The sequence below is a fragment of the Bubalus kerabau genome, chromosome 5 (assembly GCF_029407905.1).
Source record: "Bubalus kerabau isolate K-KA32 ecotype Philippines breed swamp buffalo chromosome 5, PCC_UOA_SB_1v2, whole genome shotgun sequence".
In the NCBI taxonomy this organism is placed as follows: domain Eukaryota; kingdom Metazoa; phylum Chordata; class Mammalia; order Artiodactyla; family Bovidae; genus Bubalus; species Bubalus kerabau.
This window is the reverse complement of record NC_073628.1, coordinates 115753119-115776581: the sequence shown is the minus strand read 5'-3', so window position 1 is coordinate 115776581 and position 23463 is coordinate 115753119. Positions and strand designations below refer to the sequence as shown.

The 23463-nt window shown below is 37.9% G+C and overlaps 1 protein-coding gene across 14 annotated transcripts in view; it reads right to left on the bottom strand.

Annotated features, from left to right (window-relative positions):
* TDRD5 (tudor domain containing 5) overlaps positions 1-23463 on the bottom strand; it is an 87457-nt gene that overhangs the window by 51651 nt on the left and 12343 nt on the right. For all 14 annotated transcript variants that reach the window (XM_055582817.1, XM_055582829.1, XM_055582825.1 and 11 more), the window contains exons 5-6: positions 9945-10028; positions 5778-5834 (exon numbers count right to left, since the gene is read on the bottom strand). In XM_055582817.1, coding sequence (XP_055438792.1) covers positions 5778-5834; positions 9945-10028 — 141 coding nt within the window. The remainder of the gene's footprint in view (positions 1-5777; positions 5835-9944; positions 10029-23463) is intronic.

Below are 23463 nucleotides of genomic sequence, written 5' to 3'. Positions count from 1 at the left end.
CTGTATTTTATTTCTCTCAAAATTTGTTCCTCTGTTGTCTTTCAAGCAAAAAAGCTGAACAGTAAACCCAGTCTTATACAATTCCAATTTAATGTATCTAGTGGCTTTATACCTATAACTCTGCATTACTTATTGTTCTCTACACCCTTTTCAGTATTACTGTACTACTTCACAAAAAACACAAGAACCTTGCAAACTATACTTCCATGCACTTATTGCCCCTTTGTCTATTCAAAGCTATGGTTTTTCCAGTAGTCATGTAGCAATGTGAGAGTTGGACTATAAAGAAAGCTAGACCACTAGTTAGACCACTTGGTACTGTCCTACAGGTCTCTCCAATTCTCTGTTTGTTTTTCTTTCCAGCCATGCTGCACAGTTTGTGGTATCTCAGTTCCCCAGCCAGGGATCAAACCCAAGTCACAGCAGAGAAAGTGCCAAATTCTAGACACTATGCCACCAGGGAACTCCCAGATTCTGTTATTTATTTTATTTTTGGCTGCGCTGGGTCTTCGCTGCTGTGCATAGGCTCTCTTGGGTTGTAGTAAGCGGGTGCTACTCTCTAGTTGTGGTGCACAGGCTTCTCGCTGAGGTGACTTCTCTTGGGCATGGGCTCTAGGGCTTCCACAGTTAAGCTTAGTTGCCCCACAACAAGTGGAATCTTCCTGAAGCAGGGATCAAACATGTGTCCCTGGTACTGGCAGGTTGATTCTTAATGGCTGAACCACCACAAAAGTCCCCAGGTTCTGCTTTTTAAAAAATTTTTTTCATTTATTTTCTCTCTCTGTTCTTCAGATTGGATCATTTCTACCAATCTGTTGGGGTTCACTGATGCTTTCTTCTGCCATTTCCAAATTGTTCTTAAGATACTGTAGTGAAATTACTTCAGATATTTTATTTTCAGCTCTAGAAAATTATTTGGCTTTACAGTTTCTTTTTCTCCACTGAGGTTTCTTATCCATTTGTTCAATATGAATACATATTGCATTATATTCTTTTTAATGTGGTTTTAAGAACTCATTTAAAACCTTTTTGCTAACTTCAACATCTGCATCTTCTCAGTATCAGTTTCCATCGATTACTTTTTCTCTTCACCAAGGGTCACATTTTCTTGTTTATTCAGTAATTTTCGCTTGTATCTGGGACATCATAATAGGTAAGCTGTAGACTGTGGAATCTTTTATGCTTCTTCTGAGAGTACTGCTTTCTGCTTAAATTTAATAGGGAGTTAACCTGACTAACCTTAAACTCAAAACTCTGACCCCCTGTGCTGGGCCACAGCTGAAAGAGATTCAGTTCTTTCAGCCTTACTAGGCTTCTGTGAGTCTGCCCCAGGCATGTGTAATTCAAGAATCAGTCAGAGATTTGAGCAGAATTTACGTGCAGAATTTGATGTTCCCTCTCTATCCCATGACTTCTTCCCTCATCTTCCAACTGCTTGGCTTCCCTTGTTGCTCAGATGGTAAAGAATCTGGCTCCAATACAGGAGACCAGAGTTTGATCTCTGGGTGGGGAAGATTCCCTGGAGAAGGGAATGGCAACGCACTCTAGGATTCTTGCCTGGGAAATACCATGGACAAAGGAATCTGGCGGGTTACAGTCCATGGGGTCGCAATGATTTCTTTCGTCATTTTTCAACTGCTTATGTAGCTCCAAATCAGAGGCAGGTAAAACTTTTGATTTCTATCCTGTTATCAATTCCAAACTATGTATGGAGCCCAACATTGGACCAAACTCCAAGCAAATAAAAAAGGTGCTATTCTCTCCTCTCTAGGTGCTCACTCCTTTCCAATTTCTGCCTGCTTTTGAACAATTTCTAGTACCTTCAGAGAGTAATTTTGTATATTTTGTCCAGAATTTATAATAATTATCATCAGGACTGTTCCAATGTAGGCTACTCAGACATATTACCTTAATTTATTTGCATGCCTAAGTTTCTCACTAGATTTCAAAAATCTTAGTGACAGAGCCTTTCATACCTGGATACCCAGTGCCTCCCTCATTTCCTTTTGACTTTCACAATGTACCTCATTTTTATCTACTGGTTTTCTTAGGGCATCAGCTGTTCTATTTTTGTTCCTGTAATCTTTGAAGTTTAGCCTTCATTTCTGAAATGTTTTTTTGTTTTATTTATAATTCTTTCCTGAGTACTTTCCTGAATACCCTTCACTGTATTCCCAAATTTGTATAATTCAGATTTATGCTGTTCTTTCATGTTTTGTATCACTTTATATTTTTGAAAAAGGTTTCAGTTTTTATCTGTATTAGGGACATGTATTTCTGACAGGCTCCTATTATCAGCAGATATGCTGTTCTGTTATTTAATCTCTTTTTAAATTCAAACAACAATGCAATTTGACCCAGAACCTCTTCTGCTGCATATTTTACGTGAAATTCATTTTCCTGACTTGCAGGACATCATTCTGGATTACTTTCTGCTTCACAGAGCTCCTCCTTCCATTGTTTTTGTAATTTGTTTAAAAATACAGTAGGTTAATTTTGAAATTTCTTGGCTCTTTTCCCTTAATACTACTTACACCTAAGACTCCTCTTTTTCTACTGTTTGTATCCTGCTCAATTTTTCAATAGTGTCTGTAAGGGAGCTCTGGCTGGTCAGTTTCAAGAATTCACAGGAGCTATGGTGCTCCAGCCCCATTCAACTCTTACTATGAAGCACTTTCTGCTATTAGGTCAAAATAACACACAGTTTCAGTTACAGTTCTCAAAATGGCTTGCTGTGCATTCTAGTGAATGAAGTAAAATGAAGTGAAAGTCGTTTAGTCGTGCCCAACTTTTTGTGATCCGTTGGATTATACAATCCATGGAGTTCTCCAGGCCAGAAGTGAATACCTGATGGCTATTTTGCAGTTCTTCTGTCTCATAGATCCATTAGGGCTCCTGTATTCTCCTGGCACAGACACTGATATCACGAGGCTTTTGTGGCAGCTGCTGATTACTCTCCAGCAATTATTTGCAGAGATATATTACCTAATTTTGTTATAAATACTGTCTTTGGATTTTCTGTTTTGCCATCTAGTTCTCTATGTGGCTTCTAGCTCTCTATTGGCTTCCCTGGTGGTTCAGATGGTAAAGCGTCTGCCTGCAATGTGGGAGACCTGGGTTTGATCCCTGGGTGGGGAAGATCTCCTGGAGAAGGAAATGCAACCCACTCCAGCATTCTTGCCTGGAAAATTCCATGGAGGGAGGAGTCTGGTAGGCTACAGTCTATGGGATCACAAAGAGTCAGACACGACTGAGCAACTTCACTCACTCACTCTCTATAGGTGGCACTTCAGGAAGATCCAAAACCTACGCTGCCTCTGTACTATCTTCCTTCAAGAAGCAATTTAACAAAAGATCCTGAAAGAATGGCAGACTGTTGTCCAAGTATTTCAAGAGGACAAATCACAAGGTAGCTTTTATATCATGTTGGATAAATAAAGGCTTAGTATTTCTACAAGTTAAAGTAAAGATTAAATTAAATCTATACTTATTATATATTTTTAATAATAATGTTGAATTTCTGCAGAAGTTTGTTTACTAAGAAAGGCAAAGAGCTTTCCTGTAACATTAAAAGGTTTGTTTTACAGACTCACTGACTTAGAGAACAAACTTATAATTACCAGGGGCAAAAGGTATGACTGGGGTAGGGGGAGAGATAGGGAGTTTGAGATTGACATGTACACACTGCTGTATTTAAAATAAATAACCAAAAAGGACCTACTGTACAGCACAGGAAACTCTGCTCAATATTCTATTATAACCTAGATGGGAAAAGAATTTGAAAAAGAACAGATACATATATATATATAACTGAATCACTTTGCTGTACACCTGAAATCAAAACAATATTGTTAATCAACTATACTCCAATATAAAAAAAAAAAAAATCCTGTTTAAAAATGGTTTGCTTTAATTTCTCCAAAATTGTTGACTTGTAACCTTAACTCCATGAATCTTTAATACAGGAAGCTACTTTTGCTAAAACATTCATGGTAGGAAACTATTCACTTTGAGTTGTGAACCTGGCATAGGAAGTTTATTTTTACCCATAAATTTTGTAATAATTAAGTCATATGCTATTACTTTATTACTCTATTTTACACTTTATTCTGTAATTTCATTATTAGATAAATGACTTGACTTCTTAATCCAAAAGATATCAAGACTGTTTAAGCTTTCTCTCATGGGCCTATTTGAAATAAACTTTGAAGCTTTAAAGGAGTCATTGCTTTCATTCATAATGTGAAATTAAATTTTCTGCATTAAGGAAAGCTGAGTGCCGAAGAATTGATGCTTTTGAACCGTGGTGTTGGAGAAGACTCTTGAGGGTTCCTTGGACTGCAAGGAGATCCAACCAGTCCATCCTAAAGGACATCAGTCTTGAGTGTTCATTGGAAGGACTGATGTTGAAGCTGAAACTCCAATACTTTGGCCACCTGATGCGAAGAGCATACTCATTTGAAAAGCCCCTGATGCTGAGAAAGATTGAGGGCAGGAGGAGAAGGGGACAACAGAGGATAAGATGGTTGGATGGCATCACTGACTCGATGGACATGAGTTTGAGTGAACTCCGGGAGTTGGTGTTGGACAGGGAGGCCTGGCATGCTGCAATTCATGGGGTTGCAAAGAGTCAGACACGACTGAGCGACTGAACTGAACTTGAGGGGTGATGTGTATCTTTTCTAAAAAAGCTTTCTTCTTTTTCTTCTACTATGAGTTTTAATATTTACCAAACAATTACTATGCAGCAGGCACCATTCTAATTATTTTAAGCCATTTAAACTTCTTTACAAAACTTTATCAAGTAGATAATATACACATCATCTGTAAAATAGCACCGAGTTGATCAGTCATTACACTCTATAGTATCTCAAACAAACTTGTTCATATGTACAAATATATGATAATGTTCATGGTATAGTAGTTAAGAGTTAGGATACTGAAGTCTGAAGCTAGGCTCCTAGGATTTCAAATCCTGGCTCCCTCATTACTGGCTACCTATTTGGTAGGCAAGTTACTTTTCCATGCCTCAGTCTGTGGTGAAAACAAATGGACTACTATAAGAAAGGCATTCTGAATAGAGCCCACCACACCTACCCCTTTTTTAAAATTAGGCATATGGCAGTATTTGAATTGTCATTCTGCAATGTGATTTTTTTTCACCTAACATGATGGATTCCAAAAATGATCCATGTTGCATGGGTGAGCTAAATCTTGGTTGCTTATTTTTTCTACTACATATTACTCCATTATCTCAATTTATTTATCCATTCTCCTATTGATAGACATTTAATTTATTCCCAGTTTTTAACCACACTGCAATGTATGTATCATATGTATGTCTTCATGTGCACATGTTTAAGAGTTTCTCTAAAGTGCATCTATAGAAGTGGAACTCCAGAATTATCAGGTGTGCATTCTGTTAAGTAAAGTCATATTGCCAAAGAGGTTCTGTCCCACAAGCAGCGCATGAGGTATCCTATTTCTCCATATCCCCACTGACACTTGGTATTATCAAACATGAGAAACAAATTACCTCTTATACTAATTATATAAAAATAGTGGCAAAGATATTCTTTCTATGCATAAACAAGTATTTATTAAAAACCTTATTCTTAACTCTGAGTAAAAAAGCAGCTACCAAAAGGCAAAACAAACTGTTTAAGTTCTAAAGCACAGACTTGGAGGATCCAAGGAGTAGCAACAAAATTTCCATCGAGCATGAGAAACATATGCAAGCCATAAAAACCATAATTAGTGAAAAAGAGCTCACTCACCTCAAACTCTCTAAGCAATTTAGAAATAAGCAAACCCTCTGGAAACCTGGATACAACCTAATAAATAAAAAGTGAATACAATATAAATAGACGCAATGGGAATGCTGGGTGACCAAATATCAAAATAAGAAAGTATAAATTTACATAGCAACAAAGGCAAAAATAACATTATTATTAACTGAATGAATTAAAACGCACAGTAATTTTTAAAAATCAGCTTCTAGTTTTAAAAATAACAACTCAAAAAAGGCAGTGAATTCCAACATTTCCAGAGTTGAGAAATCATTCCTGCATAGAACAGCAGTGCCACGACTCCTCTGAAGTTCCTCGAGTTCTTAGCTCAGCTAACATATTTAGCTTTAGCTCATGTGAAATAAATATCCTATGGCATAATTTCAAGCATTTTAAAGAGCAGAAGAGAAATACCATGGACACTACAGAAACACTGGAAAACACAGTTAAGCAAAGATACTGGCCATTGTTGTCCATATGCACACAAAAATATCTTTAATATGAAAATCAGGTCATTGCTTCTCTAGATTTTTAATAGCATCTCGTAGACCTCTTTCTATACCAGTAAATATGGATCAACATGTTTACTAGTGAAACTGAACTGGCGACTGTGGGGCTCTTGGGCACAGAAGTCTTTCCACGTCCCCCATTTCTTGTAGGGAACAGACTCCGGCCTCCATGACCTTCCCTGAGTTCCAAAGAACAAATCTGAACAGTTGTCAATCCAGGAAGGGACAAGGTAGATGCAGAGTCAAGGGAGGAACAGTCAAGAAACAATAGTGCAGCCTTGAAACAGGGTCCTGGTTTCTTCTCAAGGGATATACATAACAATGTCTTTAAGCTCTTTATAGAATTAAAACTCTATTTCAGCTTTGTTGACTATGCCAAAGCTTTTGACTGTGTGGATCACAACAAACTGTGGACAATTCTTCAAGAGATGGGAATACCAGACCACCTGACCTGCCTCTTGAGAAACCTGTATGCAGGTCAGGAAGCAACAGTTAGAACTGGACATGGAACAACAGACTGGTTCCAAATAGGGAAAGGAGTTTTTTTTTTTTTTTCTTATGCTCCAATTAAAAGCTGTCCCTTTATTAAATACCCACAAAGTTCCAAACATTGTACAAAATGTTAAAACACTTATCCATACTCTTTTGAAGCAAAGTTGCCTGTTCTGCCGCACTCATTTTTCCATGATGTTGACATTTTAGCTGTATATGTCAAGGCTGTATACTGTCACCCTGCGTATTTAACTTATATGCAGAATATATCATGAGAAATGCCAAGCTAGATGAAGCACAAGCTGGAATCAAGACTGCCGGAAGAAGTATCAATAACCTCAGATATGCAGATGACACCACCCTTATGGCAGAAAGTGCTAAAGAGCCTCTTGATGAAAGTGAAAAAGTTGGCTTAAAACTCAACATTCAGAAAACTAAGATTATAGCATCTGGGCCCATCAATTCATGGCACATAGATGGGGAAACAGTGACAGACTTTATTTTGGGGGGCTCCAAAATCACTGCAGATGGGGACTGCAGCCATGAAATTAAAAGACGCTTACTCCTTGGAAGAAAAGTTATGACCAACCTAGACAGCATATTAAAAAGCAGAGACATTACTTTACCAACAAAGGTCTGTCTAGTCAAAGCTATAGTTTTTCCAGTAGTCATGTATGTATGTAAGAGTTGAACTACAAAGAAAGCTGAGTGCCGAAGAATTGATGCTTTTGATCTGTGGTGTTGGAGAAGACTCTTGAGGGTCCCTTGGACTGCAAGGAGATCCAACCAGTCCATCCTAAAGGAAATCAGTCCTGAATATTCACTGAAAGGACTGATGCTGAAACTGAAACTCCAATACTTTGGCCATCTGATGCAAAGAACTGACGACTCATTTGAAAAGACCCTGATGCTGGTAAAGATTGAAGGCTAGAGAAGGGGACGATAGAGGTTGGAAGGCATCACCGGCTCAATGGACATAAGTTTGGGTAAACTCCAGGAGTTGGTGATGGACAGGGAGGCCTGGTATGCTGCAGTCCATGGGGTCACAGAGTGTCAGCCACGACCGAGCCACTGAACTGAGAATTAAAACTCAATAAATAGAAGGTGTCAGCATTTCTCATACCAGGAAAGACCACATGAAGCCAAACGAAAACAACTAGAGAAACTCATTAAGAAGATTAACTGAGATTAAAGGAAGAGCAGGACCTTTACACACCCCTATCTTATCAGCAACCACACCCTTGAAGCACTGCCTTACCGAACTCCCTGGGTTGGAACACAGTTTCCAAGGCAAAAGCCCACACTGTCTCCCTTTGCCTGGAAAAGCCATAAAGCTGTTTTTTTCTACTTCACCCAAAACTCTGTCTGAGATTTGATTTGGCACCGGTGTAGAGAGGCTGAGCTTTTGGCAACACTAGCTATAGTTTTTTCAAATATTCAGTATAATTAAATTTATTTAATCAATTGTTTATGGTTATTTCCTATCTCTCATCATCACAAATACCACATAATTATCTTCATATTTGCATTCTGCACACTTATACAAATATTTTTAGGATAAATTCCTAGGAGTGGACTTATTCTATCCCAGTAAGGTACAAAAAGCTTTATGTTTTCCAAGACTTTTCCAGATACTATATATCTTATTAAAAATTCTAACTCAAGCTTCAGGAAAATATAAAGTAAAAACGATTTCAAAATCCTGTGACCCAGAGACAGTTATTTGTTGCATTTCGGAAAACATCTTTTCAGAAACCTTTCTATGCCCACACATACTCATATTATTCATGATTTTACATGAAAAGACAATACTAAACAAATTATTCTATAAATCCTGTTTTTAATGTCCAACAATATGTCAAGAAGATACTTTCTTGTAAATTAATCAAGATAATATAGAAACTTTATGAGCTGCATGATACTCCCTAGTTGAGTGGATAATGCAAGCAATCCTTTTTCAATGAACACTTAACTTTTGTCTAATTTTTTGTTACCATAAAAAAAGTCATATTGGACATTCTTAAATTGTTGGACACTTAGTCTAATGTCGAAACAAAACAACAGGGGCCTGAATGCACCAAGGTTTTTGCATTTCTAATAAAACCACAACAGCTGAAACAGAATAAAATAAGGCAGTAAAAGCTGTAATGACACTCTGACCATTCAAATCACAATTAACAGCTCCCACCAAAATTTTGGGCTTCCCTCATGGCTCAGCTGGTAAAGAGTCCGCCTGCAATGCAGGAGACCCGGGTTTGATTCCTGGGTCAGGAAGATCCCCTGGAGCAGGAAATGGCAACCCACTCCAGAATCCTTGCCTGGAGAATCCCATGGACAGAAGAGTCTGGCAGGCTACAGTCTATGGGGTTGCAAGAGTCAGGCACCACTGAGCGACGCACACACCAAAATTTTAAGTTTACATACCCTTTGGCCCAATACAAAACTGCTAAAGAGCTTTCACAAACTAATGAGGAAAAACAATAAATTAGGCCAAGGGCATGAACAGGCAATTCACATAAGAAACATAAATGGCTATGAAGCACACGAGAAGATGCTCAATGTAAAAATCAGGAGGTATTAAGTTGAAACAAGATGATTAGATAGTGTCAATTCATTGTCACTGGGAATGTAAATTTGATCAAACCTCTTAGAGGGCAATTTAGCAATATTTATCAAAACCTAAAATATTCAATACCTTTGGCAACTCTACTTCTAGGTAAATGTTCAGGGACATTAACTACAGTATTTTTTAATAGCCAAGACTAGAAATAACCCCAAATGTTAACTGATAACAGATTATACAAGTGAAATATGGTATATCAACACAATGGGATACCATGCAGTATTCAGAATAATATTTGACATACATACATATAAAACTGGTATTGGAAAGACCTTGAACTGCAAACAACGATTTAAGGGGAAGAAAAGAGAATTTATGGAGGAATTAGTTTCTTAATAATTACATTAAAACTTTTAATTAATTCTTTTTTATGATCTTAAAAGATTAGCCACTCCATTTGCAGTATATATGAAAAGATTAAGAATAAATATAAAACTAAAATACTTGTAAGCAAGTAAAATTAACCATAAATGATACCTAAATGTATGATCAATTATTCCTATCCATTTCCCAAATACAAAAAGTACTTACAAATTTTATCTTATGTTTTAGTTCTGGATTAACAGTCCCTCCAGGTCCAATTTGTGCAATAACTGATTTGAAGGTATTCTCCAACTATGAAAAAAGGGAGGGAAAAGTTCAAATTATAGTCAAAAAAAATTTTTTTAAGTCAAAGATAAATCTGAACAGTAAATAAAGGAAACATCTATCAAAGAAAACATGTTTCAACCAAATAGACTATTGTTATTAAGAAACACTGTAACATTTCATACTCTATAAAATATATTCAGAGTAGGTGGACTCATTATAAGACTAAACATTGACATTTCCCAGGATAATTAGCATTCTCCATACGTTTAGAATCTTCAAATACAAAATCCCACACTCTTGCCCAGAAAAGATTCTTGTTACTAATTTTGTTTATAAAATTATTCAGTGTTCATTAAACACATTAATGCAGGGAAGAGATGGGATGAATGAAGGTCCCTGGGAGCCAGGGTGGTGGCGGAATGTCTTGCCCTAAAGAGCCGGAAGGTGAGCTCTTCCACTGTCACAAAAATAAAGGAGGAAAGGACCAGTGTGGATTCAGAAAGGCTCTGTAAACGTAGGGTCAGGAGGTGGAGAGAGTCACCACCTGATAGCTTCAGCATTCCCTTTTTGAGTTCAGAAGCAAGGCCCACTCAACAGCATAAAAGGGAAGGGAGCTCAGATAGTTGAGAAAGTAGAAAAATAAAGCTGAGGAAATAATGGATGGTTATTTAAACTCATCAGGTAGGGAGTAAAGATAGGTGAGGCCTGAGTTAAGACAGTAGGGGTCAGAGGATTTTAGTAGAAAAAAGTCAATGGTATAGAGAGGTCCCAATGTGGTAAAAAAAAAAAGAAAGAAAGAAAAAGAAAAAAGACAATGCATGGGAATAATTGAAAAAATAAGCTGGAAGCACAGGAGGCTAGGAGTAGACAGTATGGTAGAGCATAACCAGACACCAAGGTCCAGTGAAGAGACATGGAGTGGAGACCTGTAACAGAATGAAAGATCATGAAAAGAGAAAAAAAAAGAAAGACCATGCAGTTATATATAAGCTGCTAAGTAAATGTAAAAAAAAATACATATACATATATATATATATATATATATATATACACACACACACACGTTAGAAAAGACACAAAAGTATAAAGAAAACTACCTAAAATCCTATCACATAAACACAATCACTATTTGTTTTTTCCTTTTAAACTTTTATTTTTTAATATTTCTTCTTATTATCTCTTGGCCTGCCATTAATTACAAGGTATATGAACTTACAAGTTTTCTTCATCTGAAAAATGAAGATAATCTCTGTCTCCTAAGGTTGAGAGGAAAGTGGGATCTGGGAAGGGGGGATTCCTAAGACTGTATAACTAGCTTTCACAAAATGCCTCAGCCTTTGGTCTTAGGTTTATATTTCTTCCGGAACTGTCATGAGATAATTCTCTAAAGCTCTTCCAGTGAACAATAAAAGAATCTAAAGATAATTGCTTCTTCACATCTCAACATACTCCCACCATTTGAAGATTCAATACAACAACTTATTATCACCAAGCCAGGTATTTCAGGTGACGAAAAAGTGTCACCTTTGACAGCATCATTCCTCTCAAGCCACTTACAATTAGAGAAATGAGATAAATGCATAAACAGCTATAACCTTAAGGTTGACTGTGTGTGTGTGTGTGTGTTCAGTCCTGCTGGACTCTTATGACCCCATGGACTGTAGCCCACCAGGCTCTTCTGTCCATGGATTTCCTAGGCAAAAATATTGGAGTGGGTTGGCCATCTCCTCCTCCAAGGGGTCTTCCCGACCCAGGAACCAAACCTGTGTCTCTTGCACTGGCTGACTGTTAGCACCATTAAAGAAGTACAAGAATGCAGAAGGACATATTATACCAAGTCATACAGAAGGCTTCCTTTTAGGAAGGCCCTGAAGGATGGAGGATATTGTAGAAAAAGGTGGTAAGGGGGGCAAGGAAGGTAAAGGAACTTGATAAACAAAGGAGAAAAGAATGTAACAGTTTGCCTGAAGGCATCAGAGAAGTAGTAGAAAACTGAAGAAAGCAGGCTGAAGTCATACTGTACCAACTCCTCAGACACCAAGCTAAGGAGCTTTTCTTGGTGACATAGACAAAAACTGGTATCAGAGATTTTTAGCAAAGGAGAAATATTTTCAGAATTTTAATCTGGCCGCAGAAAATTAGACTGGTGCAGTGCATGACCAGTTAAAACACCACAACTCTCAGGGCAAGACTTTTAACCAGGGTGCCAAGGGAGTAAGAAGAGAAGGAGGAGATAATCAGAGGAGGATTCCACAGAAACTAGGGAAGAATATAATAGGAAGGAACCGATGATTCTACAGGGATGAAAAAAAAGAGACCAGGGAAACAGCCTCAATGACCTCAAGTTTTATGCAGAAAACTAAAGGATCTTAAAACACAGAGGCAGATTTTTGATGGCTTTTAATCAATTCCAAGAGTTTTGGAAACTAGGAGGGAAGTAGCAGGATGGTGATTATAAGCATGAGTTCTCTCTATGGAGCGTGGCTTGTGACACAGTCAGCAAACTATGGCCCGTGGGTCAAAACTGGCTAAGAACTGTTTCAGCATTTTCAAACTGCTAGGAGGAAAAAAAAAATTAATTTTTGTGACACATGAAAATTTTATGACATTCAACTGTCAGTATCCATAAATAAAGTTGTATTGGAACATGGACATATTGACTCATTCATATAGCTTTTTAACTTATTTACTTTTAATTGGGCAATGACTGCTTTATAATACTGTGTTGGTTTCTGCCATATAGCAACATGAATCAGCTATAGGTATACATATATGTCCCCTCCCTCGTGAACTTCCCTCCACTTCCCATACCACTCTACCCTTCTAGGTTATCACAGAGCACTCGATTTGAGTCCCCTGTGTCATTCAGCAAATTTCCACTGGCTAACTAATATCACATACGGTAATGTGTATGTTTCAATGCTACTCTCTCAGTTTGTTCTGCCCTCTCCTTCCCTCTCTGTATTCACAGGTCTGTTTTCTACGTCTGCGTGTCCACTGCTGCTCTGCAGATAGGTTCGTCAGTACTGTCTCTCTAGATTTCACATATATGCATTAATACACAATATTTGTCTTTCTCTTTCTGACTTATCCGTGTATAATAGGCTCTAGGTTCATCCACCTCACTAGAACTGAGTCAAATGGGTTCCTTTTTACGGCAGAGTAATATTCCATTGTGTATATGTACCACAATTTCTTTATCACTCAGTCACATACTGTCCAAGCTTGCTTTAGCACTATGAGGGCAGTAATTGGTAGTTATAATGCAGATCATTAGGCCCTAAAAAGTTTCAAATACTTACTACCTGGTCCTTTTGAGAAAATATTTGCCAAGCTGGGGTTAAGATGTCAAAATGATAGACTCTTAGCTAAGAACAGAAAGCACCTCAAGATAAGAAAAAAAGGTTTTTTGCCTCAAACTAGAAGACTAAATTCTGCTGACTTTATACTGAATGGGGTGAGGGAGATCTATTAAAGTCCAAGTAATCTTGGAAATATCTATAAGTAGAGGTTAATAGTTACAATGTGCGAGGGCGGGGAGTAAGAGTAGAGGTAGGGCTTCCCTGGTGGGTCACTGGTGAAGAGTTAGCCTACCAGTGCAGGAGACACAGATTTGATCCCTCATCTGGGAGGACCCCACATGCTTCGTAGAAACTAAGCCTGCGGGCCACAACTATTGAGCCTGTACTCTAGAGCCTGGGAATGGCAGCTCCTGAAGCCTGCAGCCCTAGAGCCCATGCTCAGCAACAAGAGAAGCCACCACAATGAGAAACCTGAGCATTGCAACAGGGAGTAGCCTCTGCTTGCTACAACTGGAGAAAAGCCTGTGCAGCCAAAAATAAATTTTAAAAAAGAGTGAGAGGCAATCAGTGATTGACATGAAGAAAGTAATCAAGAGGGGACCCTGATTTCAACAATGCTTTAGTCTCAGATGCCTACACACCAAACAGAAAAAAATGGACAATAAATCAAGTGAACAAAGGATTATATAAGGGGATAAAGATGGAAAATAACCCATTATATATATATATATATATATATATATATATTCAGATAGGAACCTACAGGACCCAAGAAGAAGCAGAGAAGAGCTCTGAATAAAAGATACATTCCTCAGAAAAATGGACAAAGATATGAAAAGGCAATTGATTTAAAAAAATTAACATGAGCTAGCCAATAACAGAATAAAAGTTCAACCTCTAATAAACAGATATTAATAGTCAGATATGGTTATTTGCCTATCAAATTGGAATATTAGTTTTACAATAATGCTCATTTATTCACTCAACAAATATGTACTGAACACATACTACGCACTTCATATTGTACTCAGCACTGAATACAGGGGTAAATAAACTAGGTATGATCACTGCCCTCATGCAACTTTCAGTCTAGTGAAGAGAGACCACCATCAAACAGTCATATAACTACATAATTACAATTATGATAAAGATTATGAAAACCCCACAGACTTGTCATAGAATACTATATAGCATCAAAGTGTCAAATACTTTGTCAAATATAGTGTCAAAGAATACTATACTTGAAAGTATTAGAAAAGCAATGGAAGATCTAACTTAGAAAAGGGTTGGTAAGGAGGGAGAGGTTGGGGACGGTGTTTGGATGAACCATCAATTTATACTGAGTACTAGGAAAGGTACAAATTAAAGCAGCCCATTCACAAGCATCTTATGTGAATGTTAACTGAAACAAGTTTTATGGAGGACAATTAACTACACACATCATGAGTCATAAAAGTACACATTTCTTTTGATATAATGATCAGTGGTGGTGGTTTAGTCACTAAGTTGTGTCCAACTCTTGGAATCCTGTGGATTGTAGTCTGCCAGACTCCTCTGTCCATGGAATTCTCCAGGCAAGAATACTGGAGTGGGCTGCCATTTCCTTCTCCAAGATGCAGTGATTACTTATCTAGAATTTTATCCTATGGAGAAACTGATGATCTGTACAAATCTGAGTAAGATTTTCAACAATAAGGTTATGTTTAATAGCAAAAATAGCAGCATCCTAAATCCCCAAGTTAAAAAATTATGGCATATCCATACTACCATTAAAAATAATGTTGTACTGCAATATTTAACAATGTGGAATATTCATAATTCATAATCCTGACTTTAAAAAGCAAGTCACAAACCTGGACCAGAATAATGCTAATTTATTTTCTTTAAAAGAAAAAGTCAACATTTCTGGGTGGTAAAAGAATAGGTGATTTTCATTTTCTTCTGTGCTTTCCTGTATTGTAAATCTTTTGCAATCAATTTGTATTACTTTTGTAATAAGAAAGTTTTGTAAAATGTAAGACACCTGGGTGATATTTAGAAACTTGAGGGTGGAAGCATTTTGGAAAGAAGATGCATGAAGCTAAAAGCAGAAAGGAACAGAAGTAACATCTTTAGAAGAATATATTGCAGACCGTTTGGCCATATGGTAAAACATTAATACATTTCTGATTAAGATCACAAAACTGGCACAGACACACACACAGAAGTGACACTTTCAACTGCTCAAATATTTGCTAAGTATCTCAACTGACTAAAAACTAGGTAAGTATGGAATCTGACTTGCCATACTAAAAATTTCATCTGAACTCATGGTAAAAATAGGCAGGGAAAAACTACTCTACCTTGACCAGTAAATGTATGTTTCAGAGAACCACATAACTGTGTAACATATCCAGTTACTTGTTGAGGTTACTCTTTTGAGACAGTTGAGCCAGGTCACCAAGTAAAATTTTAAAAGTTTCTTTTCTTAAATAAATTTTAAAAAAGCTTCTATTCTTATATACAACACCAATCACAGAATCTAATTCATGTAAAAACTATCAATTGTTGGTGTGCAAAAGTCAGTTGCAAACTAACACCCAGCCCTGATTTTCAATTCACTCAAGACCAGAATTTTGTTTATAATTCCAGGTTTACCTACTTTAAATCTCATGTTGAATATTACAATGAAGTTTTCTAAATGTGGGGTAGGACAGGGTACTGTGAAGTAAAATTATTTTAAGACAGGGCAGGAAAGTTAAACATAAAATCTCTCTCTGCCCATTTGAGCTATTACTCGCTTTAGTGTGTACTGTATGTCTGAATTATACATTAACTAGATTCCCTTAGAAGACACAGGAATGCCCACTTAGGAAAAAAAAAAAAAATTCCTTTCTGGGTCCAGCAAAGTAACTCCCTAGGAGACAACATTCCTTTCTCAATCCTCTAGGGGGTCACAAGAGCGCACTACTCACCTTGTTGGACTATGTAAACTTCGATGTATAACTCTTGGTCTCAAAAACTGATTTAACTGTGCCTTGACCTCTAACAAGCGGAACAGTCTTCAGAACTCTGAAAGACCGCCTCGTGGGTTATAATCCTCAGGTTGGCTCCAATAAAATTTCCCATTTCATTCTTAGATCAACTATTGATTCATTTTTTTTCACTGACAGTACTCTTGATTGTAAAGCTAGAGAACAAAGAAATACCAGATCCCTGTACTTGAACCAAACACTCTTTCAGTCAGTAACCTATTAAGTAACATCACTGTTAGCTGTGCTGTAGGCTTACACACTCAGGCAGAGAATTCTGAAGAGCTGGACTGGCTAGAGTATCTGAGGCTTCATTCACTAGAATGATAATGGCTAATCCATACTTGCTGATTCACATTTTCACCTCTCATCTAAACTTACCCTAAAGAGATCAAAATAAAGGAAATTGAATAGAATGTGGTAAAAAGATTATCCATGTCTTACAAAAATAGTTTAAATTATTCTAACCATTTGCTTTTGTGAAATAAAACAGGAAAATAGGAAAACATAGGATACTAATGAACAAGTTGGCCTGTTCCTCTTGCAGGTGAAAAAAATGAAGAAACTCCAGTCCTCATTTTACAAAGGAGAAACTGATTTAATAACATTTTTTCTTATAACAAAAATAATGTATGCTCACTACAAAAAAACATAAAACACAGATGATCAAAAAATTCTCAAATTAACAAATTTGTTATAGTTATAAATGTATCTATTATTTTTCTATGAATATAAAAACATATACATATACTTGTTCTGAGGTAACACCTGGCGAATTTATAGATCTACAATTTTAAGGAATAGAAAGTTGTACTTTTTATAAATAGAATTATGTGGGATCTGATAATTATGTAGAGTCTGTCCCACCAGGAAATTAAAATATATGATTTAGGAATTAAAGCCTACTCCTTAGAAAAAGATTTAAATAGTTTTGGTGGCAAAAAGCTCCAACGAGAAGTGAAATGTTGTGATCAGGTTGCATCTATGAAGAATTCTTAGGGCTACAAAACACAGGATGAAACTCAAAGGAAAATAAATATAGGAAAAGTGTCTCTGTGTCTAACTCCTCTCCTTGGACCCATACCAGGCGCAAAGGTCCTAAACTTGGCATGCCCTAGAGCCCGCGCTCTACAACAGAAGCCACCTAGATTCCTAGCCGCAACCACAGAAGACCCCGCAGAGCCTGTGTGCCAAGAGTCCATGTACCGCAGCAAATCTTTTTAATAAAATAAAAGAGAAAGAGTCCAACAGTTCGTTCATTGTAATCTTCTGAATTTCAAAGATAAAGATAGGCATTGACAAGCATACAGCAAGTTTACCTACAAAGGAAGATGAGTAGGCTGGTGTGAGGTCTCTCCAGCACAGGAAATGCCAAGAAAAATAAGAGAGATCTAAAAAATGGGGAAGTCACTAGGAAAGGAATGGAGTGAAAACTATCTTTTGGCAGTAGGACTATGAATAACTTTTTTAGGCTGAGTTTTCTGTATTAAAAAGTATCACTTGAACCAAAGTTATGACCCCCCACCCTCCTGCCATAAACAACCTGAGTTACAGATGAGTTACAGATGTTAAAGAACAGTGCACAACTGAGTGGAGAGCCTAAGCTGCCCCACCTGGCAGCCTGGAGAATTTTCAGTCTGCAGCCCAGAAAGAGGTAATAGAAACATGAACTGAGGAGACAAATTCAAGTTTGGGAAGGACAAGGATGCTAATATATGGATAGGTATGGAGAAGAGGGACTGGCACAGACAGTGATAGCTCTGGAGATCTGTAGAGGGACCCCGAAGTTTCTGGATGACGAGTGATCTATACATAAGGCAGGGGAAGGGGATGTTCTCTGAAACTGGTGAAACAAACAAGAAGCAACAGGCCACACAACACCCAGAGCTCACATGGAGCTGAGAAAAATTAACTGTTCCCACTAAGGAAGTGGTCATGTATGGATAATGAGAGCGGGACTATAAAGAAAGCTGAGCACCGAAGAATTGATGCTTTTGAACTGTGGTGCTGGAGAAGACTCTTGAGAGCCCCTTGGACTGGCAAGGAGATCCAACCAGTGTATCCTAAAGGAGATCAGTCCTGAATATTCATTGGAAGGACTGATGCTGAAGCTGAGGCTCCAATACTTTGGCAAAGAACTGACTCATTGGAAAAGACCCTGATGCTATGAAAGACTGAAGGCGGGAGGAGAAGGGGATGACAGAGGATGGGATGGTTGGATGGCATCACTGCCTGGATGGACATGAGTTTGAGTAAGCTCCAGGAGCTGGTGATGGACAGGGAAGTCTGGCGTGCTGCAGTCCATGGGGTCACCAAGTCAGACATGACTGAGTAATTGAACTGAACTGACTAAGGCAGAATGGAAGGACCTCCTCTTAACACATCCAGGTGACTCCTCAGAAAGGAAATGCCTCAGTGGTGGAGCCAAATTAGCCCTAGACTGAAGGTTTCTTTGGACTAGAAGTCTTAGTCTACTAACGGTTCCATAGGAAAATAACAGACATTAGGTGGCTGCAAACAACAGAAATTCATTTCCTCACAATTCTGGAGGCTGGAAGCCCAAAATCAGGCTTCCATCTGAAAAATAAAATTGTTCCTGTTGTTTAGTTGCTCAGCCAAGTCCAACTCTTTGTAACCCCATGGACTGTAGCCTATTCCTCTACAGGCTCCTCTACCCATGGGATTCTCCAGGCAAGAATACTTGAGTGGATTGTGATTTCCTTCTTCAGGGGATCTTCCAGACCTAGGGATCAATCCTGTCTCCTGCACTGCCAGATAGGTTCTTTACCACTGAGCCACCAGGGATAAAATATTGCTTGCCATATCAGTAAATAAAGGATGTTGCAGTCATCAGCAATTTGCAGCCACCCCCAACATGAATCCTAAGGGAGAAATAAGGAATGCCTACCATCTAGCAGCCATCAGAACACAGCTGCACTCAACGGTACAGCATTACAGAACACTGGCCCCAGATAGCTGAGGTTCGCATCAAAGGAATGATTTCAGTGAGCCCAGACTCTTGCATCTTCCCCTATGCAGAAAAATCCTAACTAAATTCCATAACTTGAGCTATCTAGTTTTCTTTTATTAACAGTAGCCTTTTGTTCCGACTACCTGGTATTATTATAAAAACTCCTATATATCCTTCCCGTACCCCACCCCGCACCTTTCTCTTCAGAACAGTTTCCTCGGCATTTATCTGAAAGGCTGTCTCCTCGCTTGAAATATGAATGTCTGCTGAATAAAATATAACTCTCAGCTCTTGGGTTGTGCATTTTTTCAGTTGACACAGCACAGTTGGATCCTGGTAAGGATTCTCTTTCTGATTTGCAGATGGCTGATTGGCTGTATGCTCCCACAGCCTTTCCTTGTTATATGCACATGGAGGAGGAGAGCAAGCTCTCTGGTTTCTCTTCTTACAAGGGTACTTAAACCTGTCATGAGGGTTCCAACCTCACAACTTCATCTAAACCTAATTGCTGCCCAAAGGCTCCATCTCCAAATACTAACACATCAGGGGTAGGGCTTCAACATATGAATTTTAAGAGAACAAAATTCAATGGATAGTAAACCCTCTAACCTAACCATAACCCTCTAGGGCTCAGTAGTATCTGACTCTTTGCAACCCCATGGACTGTAGCACGCCAGTCTCCTCTGCCTGTGGAATTTTCCAGGCAAGAATACTGGAGTGGGTTGCCACTTCCTACTCTTGGGATCTTCCTGACCTAGAGATCAAACCCACGTCTCTTGCATCTCCTGCATTGGCAGGCAGATTCTTTACCAACTGTGCCACCCAGGAAGCCCCAGTACTTGCCCTAACAAGTCTTAAAAGCAAAACTCAAAATAATCAATCAAGTCCAAGTAAATTAACTGAGTGAAGCTCAACAATGAAAAATTCATAATGTCTAGCAGCTAACGGGGGAGGCTCGTGGGCTGCCGTCTATGGGGTCGCACAGAGTCGGACATGACTGAAGCGACTTAGCAGCAGCAGCAGCAGCTAATCCAAATTGCCAGCCATGCACAGAGGTAGAGAACATGACCATATCAAAAAGGAAAACAGGGGATTCCCTGGCAGTCCAGTGGTTAGGGCTCCACGCTTCCACTGCAGAGGGCACACATTCAATCCTTGGTCAGGGACCTAGGATCCAACATGCTGCAGTGCATCCAAAAAAATGGTTACATATATAAGGAAAGTATGAACACAATAAAGAGATAAAGGATATAAAGAAGATCTAAGTGGAATATGCAGAAATGAAAAATATCTAAAATGAAAAATAATCTGGGATTAAATGCAACATAAGATCACTGTTATCAAAATACTTTAAAGTGAAACAAAAATGTGTTAAGGAGCATATAACATATATACAATTAAAATGTATCACAACAGCACAAAAGGTGGGAAAAGTGAAATGTAAATCTATTGTTCTAAAGTTCTTAATCTACATGAAATAGTATATTACTACACGAGGACCAACTATGATAAATTAAAATATAGGTTGAAAGCCCTAAAGCATCTACATCCACTAAAAATGTTTTTTAAAGAGTTACAACTAATAAACAAATAACAGCAATAAAATAGAATCATAAAAAATAGTTAATTGGGAACAAGGTAAGAATGTCCTCTCTCACCGGTGCTTCTCAACTCTGTTTTAGGAGGAAATGGAAAGCACAGCTGACACCTGAACGTGAATTTGAACTGCATGGATTCACTTACAGATTTGTTTCAACAGTATATAAAATTATAGAGATTTATGAAAATTTGAATAAACTTGCAGGTGAACTGTGTAGCCCAGAAATATTCAAAAAAATTTAAAAACATATGTCATGAACGTATAAAATACATGCAGATACTGGTCTATCCATACACAGGCATAAGATGAGTGACATTTAAGATAAAATTAACAATGTGTCCATTTTCTTACTGTTTTATAACTGTACTTTCAAAGAATTATATTAGTGTGCAATATACCTTTCCTTATTGGAGAAACTGCTCATTAGCCTATAGCTACAGATAAGTGGTTTTTTAAAAAATGTAACAATGTTCCCAAAACTGTATTATGAATGTAACTATAATGCTGTATGTCATAAAAATTTTATGACAAGTCATAGTGTTGTGTATAGGCTAGGCAACCATGAAGCAATCATATCAATTACTTTAGGCTGTCATAAAACAATCATATTGCTGCTTCTACAATATCAATGTATGAATCACTGTACCTATAATTAACATTAATTTGTTTCACATTATCTTTTCATTTTTGACATCTAGTGTTAATAATATATATAATACATACAGTGTTTTGAATCATGTAAGACATCATTGATATAAGTACTGAAAGATGATTCATCCTGTAAACAATGTAAACTTATGATATTGATATATATAGTAGAGTTCTGTAAATATGTTTTTCTTATGCTTTTCTTTAAAACTTTTTTCTCTAGCTTCCTGTATCATAAGTATGTGCTTAGTTGCTCAGTTGTATCCGACTCTTTGAGACCCCCTGGACTGTATCCTGCCAGGTTCCTCTGTCCAGGGGATTGTTCAGGCAAGAATACTGGAGTGGGTGGCCATGCCCTCCTCCAGGGATCTTCCCAACTCAGGGATCGAACCCAGGTCTCCTGCATTGCAGGCAGATTCTTTGCCGTTGGAGCCACCAGGGAAGCCCTGTATCATAAGTATACAGTATATAATAACATTTAATATACAAAACATGTTAATCAACTGTTTATATTATCAGACTTCTGGTTAACAGTAGGCTATTAGGAGTTGTTTTGGGGGAGTCAAAAGATATATGCAGATTTTTGACCGTGCAAGGGGTGGGTGCCCCCAATCCCCACAGTATTCAACAAGGGTCAACTGTATTCAGAAGGAAGAAATATAACTATCTCTGCTTGAAGATGACATATTTGTCTATACAGAAACCCCAAAGAATCAACCAAAAAAAACTAGAATGAATATGCAATGATAGCAATGTTGCAGAATACAACATTAATAAGACAAAAGCTAATCACTTTCTTATATACCAGCAAGGAAGAAGTGGAACTCAAAAGTAAAAACACATGACCATTTAAGTCAGTGCACCCAAAATGAAATACTTTGGTATAAATCTAACAAATTGTATGAAGAATAATTCAAAACTCCGATGAAATATATCAAAGAGCTATTAATACTACTAAATAAATGGAGAAGTATTCCATGTTTGTGGATAGGAAGACTTAATCTCATCAAGAGGTCAGTTCTTCACAACTTGATCTACAGATTCAATACAACCCCAATCAAAATCCCAGCAAGCTTTTTGAGGGATATCAACAAACTGATTCTAGAATTTATATGGAGAGACAAAGACCCAGGATAAGTAACTCAATATTGAAGGAGAAGAACAAATTTGGAGGACTGGACTTGCCTGGTGGTACAGTGGCTAAGACACCACACTCCCAATGCAGGGGGCCCAGGGTCAGCGCCTGGTTGGGGAACAACAAGACCCCACCTGCCAAAACTAAGAGTTCTTATGCCACAACTAAAGAGTTTATATCAAAAGAATCTGCGTGCCAAAACTTAAAAAAGAAAAAGATCCCACCTGCCACAAACAGAAGACCCCACATGCCACAAGAAGGATGGAAGATCCTGAGTGCTGTAGCTAAGACCCAGCCAAATAAAAATAAATATTTTTTAAAAATTGGAGGACTGACATTATCTGACTTCAAGACTTACTATAAAGGTATAGTAATCAAGATAGCTTGGTAATGGCAAAAGAATAGACCAACAGACCAATGGAACAGAACAAAAAATGCTGAAATAGATCCACAAAAATACAACCAACTCATCTTCAACAAAGAGAAAAAGCAATACAATGGAGTGAAGAGAATCTTCAACAATGGTGCTGGAACAACTGGACAGCCACATGCAAAAAAAACTGACTGGAGAGAGACTTTACACCTTTCACAAAAATTAACCCAATGTGGATCAGAGACCTAAGTGTAAAATACAGACTGTTAAAATTCCTGCTGCTAAGTTGCTTCAGTCGTGTCTGACTCTGTGCGACCCCACAGACGGCAGCCCACCAGGCTCCCCCGTCCCTGGGATTCTCCAGGCAAGAACACTGGAGTGGGTTGCCATTTCCTTCTCCAATGCATGAAAGTGAAAAG